The 5,009-nt window shown below is 42.2% G+C and overlaps 2 protein-coding genes across 8 annotated transcripts in view; one reads left to right on the top strand and one right to left on the bottom strand.

Moving 5' to 3' along the window:
• LOC108623825 (BRISC complex subunit FAM175B) overlaps positions 1 to 5,009 on the top strand; it is a 42,265-nt gene that overhangs the window by 17,195 nt on the left and 20,061 nt on the right. The gene's annotated exons all lie outside the window — the stretch shown is intronic.
• Positions 1 to 5,009, bottom strand: part of Hex-A (Hexokinase A) — a 28,507-nt gene that overhangs the window by 7,036 nt on the left and 16,462 nt on the right. Inside the window, exon 1 of one of the 7 annotated variants that reach the window (XM_018022634.2) lies at positions 2,668 to 3,013. The exons of 5 other annotated variants lie outside the window; for them this stretch is intronic. In XM_018022634.2, coding sequence (XP_017878123.1) covers positions 2,668 to 2,712 — 45 coding nt within the window. In that variant the 5' untranslated portion in view covers positions 2,713 to 3,013. Of the gene's footprint in view, positions 1 to 2,272; positions 2,557 to 2,667; positions 3,014 to 5,009 lie in introns of those variants that run through there. One more of the 7 variants, XM_018022636.2, reaches the window with a different exon arrangement.

The following is a 5,009-nucleotide window of genomic DNA, read 5'->3' as shown; positions in this document are numbered from 1 at the left end:
ATTCCTTTTTAGATAGGTGTGTCGATAATTTTGATAGATCAATTGATAGCTCGATGAAACTTTTTTTATATAACAAGCGACTTGGTTAACCGAAGAAGCTTTTACGCTTAAAAAGAATTTTTAATAATAGTATAAAAGATCGTACGAGATTAGGTAGAAGTAATGACGTAACACGAACTAAAGATTGTGTTGCATAAGTTACGCCTAACACTGGGTATAAAGTACTCGTCCGTTAAACGGTGAATCGTCAACCAGATAACATTACAGGCTGTTCGAAGTTAAAGAAAAATCGAAAATTAGAACTTTGTTCTAACGTTATTTATGTGCCGTACAATTAACAATTGACGATGATCATCATTATGTAATTAGAAGTAGAATATTGCCTCAGACGTTTAAAAAATTTCAAGGACACGGTTTACAGTAGAACAATACTGTGAATTTGCGAGTCTCGGAAGATATCTAATCTTTTCAATGCTGTAATTTCATAAATAATTGATGTGCCTACGTATTAATAGATCATTTATGCACATATAAATGTGTGATAGGAAGAGAATCGCTATATAAACAAAATGTCTTTAAATAAGGAAAGAAATCTCTTGGTTTCGCTCGTATCTCTTTAATGATGGTTACGTAAGCTTGACTGTGCATAAAAGTCCACGGTCACGAGGCTGAATTTGAATACGACGGGGAATTTAAAAGTCCCGCCAAATTCTTGCTAGATCCCCTTCCCCTTTACGTGAGAATGGCATTGATCTAGCGGTGACGTCACCGACACACCCGCCGGTCAGCCAATAGGACTGTTTTATGAATGAATGGTATAGTACATGTACTGTACGGAGTTACGGGGATCACGTACATGCTACAGGAAGTATGTCCAAAGGCCAATGCACAGTGATTCGTATCCGTACGAATGCACATGCTGGAATGTAAAAACGCCGATTACTTTTTACACGCTCCCCCTTCCGCGCAGTATTTTCATATGCAAATACATGCCCTGCGAGACACTGAGACCGCTTCCTCGTCGGAACTAAGATATTAATAATCTCCTTGCCGGGATTTTATCGACTCTCGTTCACGGACCCGTGTCCGTTATTTGTTTGCCGTCGTTAACATGAAGAAAAGAATACGTGCACGACGGTAGATCGTTCATGCGGGAGCCTGTATTTTGTTTTCCGTCTCGCTTCGTGCTCAATTCGAATCGACTATTTCTGTACCTAAGCCACATAGTCAAAGTGTCAAGGCTGCAGCGGCCAACGAAAACATTTCTCTAAGGCACGACGACCTCGTAACGCGAGCACGAACGCGAACCACGCTTCATGGTCGAAACCGACACCTCCCAGCCAAAACCCAGGGAAAAGCCTACCCTCTGATTCCTTCCTACTGTCTCTTGTAGGTTGTTAGTTTAGGCAGACTTTCCCTGGATTTTGGTCGAAAGGTGCCAGTTCTGACCATGAAGCGAGTGGTCGACCACAAACAGCAGGCGATCTGCATACAAATTTGGAATCGTGTCCCACCGGGGGCCCCTGAGGCCTCCTTTTACACGATTTTCTCTATACTCTATCCTACTGACTACAGCCCTGGTTTCGTTCGTTTTTGAGTAGCCGGTCGCGGCACTGGACCGGCCATTGCCGGATAGTGGGAATCCACCGTTACACGTGCACCGGTGCAACACGTTGCACTTAAATGCCATAAAATATTATCCCTCGTCGATAGCAATTCGATCTTTACATTATGCTCGTAAGTCACGTTTTTCCTTAATCCAAGCATTTAAATTTAATCTCGTTCGTACGCTCCGTCAATTTCGAGCGATTCGGGAAATCGTCGATCCACTGCGAGGGATTTGCCTTGTGTTGTTAGCCCGTGACAAACAAAAACCCGGTTCGGGAAGTCCCCTTTATATTTTTTATCGTCATTTAACGAGTTTTACGCAACCGTCTCGATTGTAAAGTATTCAACCCGCTTCTTATCTTGTACGAAGAGTACGTGGCACTCGCAATGATAATCCAAGTGCGTTTATCATACGGGCATGCACGTTGACATTCGCGCGTAACATCGACCGCGCTACTTTTCCCTTCTGTTGTCCACGACCATCACAATCGATAGCAATACGCGCTCACGTTTCTGGGACACACAGTGTGCCGCCGTAGCGGTGTTCAATAATAATCGGCGAGATCGCTTCTGTGCTGAGTACGACAGCCGATCACCGTGCTTGCCCATCGAGCCAGACGTCTCTAACATAAGTTCGACAAATATCTCGACACGTAATTGTTACCTTATCGGTCAATCGAACGCACGTCGCATTCTTTTTTTATCACCCACAATCCCGACGATCACCTATGTACGTCATTCTATGTACTTCACACAATCTGACACCGTCTCCTGATCGAATCATTGGCCACCTATGCGCGACGAGTGCACGTTGCCATCTTCACGATTTCGCACATTCGTGGGAAACTCTATGTTCGTTAAACCACCCCTAACCGCGTACGTAACTACCCACACGAGGCGAAGCGTACTCCCCGACGTTCTTCCACCACCCTCGCGTGTCATACGAACGAACTCGTGAAATAACGAGTAGACGTTAATAGAATCCCGACGATCGACAGGAGGACCGGCCTCGTCTTCCGTTACACGAGCCCGTTACTCCTCGTGAATCATTCGGCTCACCTCCTGTTTGATCATGTCACTCGAAGATAACGTCGACGTTTTCATGCTCCTCCCCTAGATGTTGCACCCCGCGATGCAGCCCTCCAGAAACTTCGTGTTTCACGCGTTGTTTCCTTTACACCCGGTGGATAAACCGATGGAAGCGAGCGCGCGACGCACGATTCAAGTTAAGCCACCAGCGAATCCGGTTCTGTCTATTACCGCGACGCGATTTCGTAGTCGGCCACGAGTTTTCTTATCGTACGCGTGACAGCGTTAACTACGTTCCTGTACGACTAGTCAAGCACGATTCCTCGTTCACGAGCGTGTCTCACGAGTTTTATATCGCGACTACTGGCACGGAGGCGCCTGTTCCACACGCGTACCTACACTTCCATGGACGAGCGTGGTGAACGGGCGGTGGGGAGAAAAGAGGCCATGAAGGAGACCAGCGATCCACTGACGGATTCACTGGGTTCCTGTTCATCAGAATATTTTTGTCCTTCGCGATTTCGTATTTACCGCTCTAGCCTAACTATCTCGACCCGAGGTATGTTTGAAGTCAGATTGAATCCGTCGAGATATTAAAAATGTACGATGGAAATGATTTAAACCTTGAGCTTGCTTCGTTATGATTTATTGATCTCTGAGGTGTGGAAGCTTATACGAATGTGAGGAAAATAGAAGAAGGAAGCGCCGATTACGTAAGAGTGTGTTGTAAATTAACGGAGAAACTTGTCAGGAGATGAATCAAACGCTTTTGTGAACACGATCTAACGACTCTTGTTAGGTATTGTATTTGAACCAAATGTTAAATGACGTTTTAGAGAACGCTTCTCGATGATAATAAGTAACCTAGTATTCACGAATAATCGATGAATATGCGATGAGATGTTTGGACAGTTGTTAATAATTCGTTTTCATTATTTGTCAATTTCAATGTTTCATTCAAATAGAAATGAAAGCGACAATGGAAAGTGATATAAAAAAAAATCATCGCTCGTTAAAGTAAAAGTGTTTAAAAAAGTTTTCAAGAGTCATAATCATGCTTTTTTCCTTTTCATACCAAGAATCGATAAAAAAAAGTTCAATGTCGATAGCATATCTTGGATCGTTCATATCAATATGAAATTCGATAAGATTCAAATTCAGTTAATCTCTCCAATAGTAAAAATCGTAAAAGTAGTAAAACTCGCAAAAAAGGATGCACAATGCACTCTGCAATCATTCTATAAAACGAAAGGAGCATATCTTTACCATCCTATGCGAATTGCAAAAACATACTCAAAGTTCCTTGCGTTTACATTTTATATCTAACTCCAGTTCCTGAAACCGTGAATCGATAGCGCGCTCGCAACAAGGAAAAATCAGGCGGGTGTTATGAAAACGAAACTGGTTCTTGCGTCAAGCGCCGGTGGTCCACCGGTGCGCGGTACAGCATTGAGCTTTGGCGCCAGGAAGGGGAGGAAACGATCGCCGGCAGGGTTCGTACAGGGGTAACTTCCCTGTGCTCCCTTGTGACTGATTGTGAGACACCACCATCGGTGAATGCGCCGCGCGCAGAACGGAGGATCGTCCTCTCAAGGACAAAAAAGTACAATTCCATGCACACGATTTCGACGAAACGGTTGCATCACGAGAAACTGATGTCCCCGCATTAGTATGTTGCGTTATCATTACACCGTATGCCTTTGCGAAAAGTGAAACTAAAGTAAAAACTGTTGCATACGTCGTCTTTCAATACACTGCAGTCTAACTATCATAGCTTGATCATCGTCACATTTTCCTTTGCAAAATACTTCTCTAAAGAGAATTATATTTTCTTCTCTGATAAGTGGAATGTTTACCTGATTGCTTGAACTTTTAGTTAATTAGTTTCTCACTGTTCAAGCGATAGATGTTTTCATTCATATTGCTGGATGATATTCTTTGACAAATATTATTTTATTGACAGCTCAATTCTCGATAAGTTAGTACGATTAATGTAAAATAATCACTTTATTACAGCCTCATGTAATACAACTGCAATTTTGTTTTGCTTTCTTTCCAACTTCAAAGACATTTTATCATCAGGTACTTAAAGGCTTTCTACCATATAAAATGTGTTCGAACAATTTAATGATGCTATAAAATGATTAAAGCGCTTAATACTGCATGTAGATAAACATCACTTATTTATTGCTAGAACTCAATTATTATTGTCATATTTATTTTCTTTATTTTTACTTTGAATTTCAAAAATCGAAGTATTAAATTTTCTATTTGACGTATCGATAATGAAGCGGTAAAATTGAATAATCTCTAAGTACTTCTTCCTGGTTATTAAGTTGAACATCTTCGATTATATGAGCGATAAGGTTTAC

The sequence above is a fragment of the Ceratina calcarata genome, unplaced genomic scaffold (assembly GCF_001652005.2).
Source record: "Ceratina calcarata isolate Rehan_Ccalc_2016 unplaced genomic scaffold, ASM165200v1 scaffold291.2, whole genome shotgun sequence".
Taxonomy (NCBI): Eukaryota; Metazoa; Arthropoda; class Insecta; order Hymenoptera; family Apidae; genus Ceratina; species Ceratina calcarata.
Note: the sequence above shows the minus strand (reverse complement) of the source record. Positions and strands in the feature narration are given on the sequence as shown.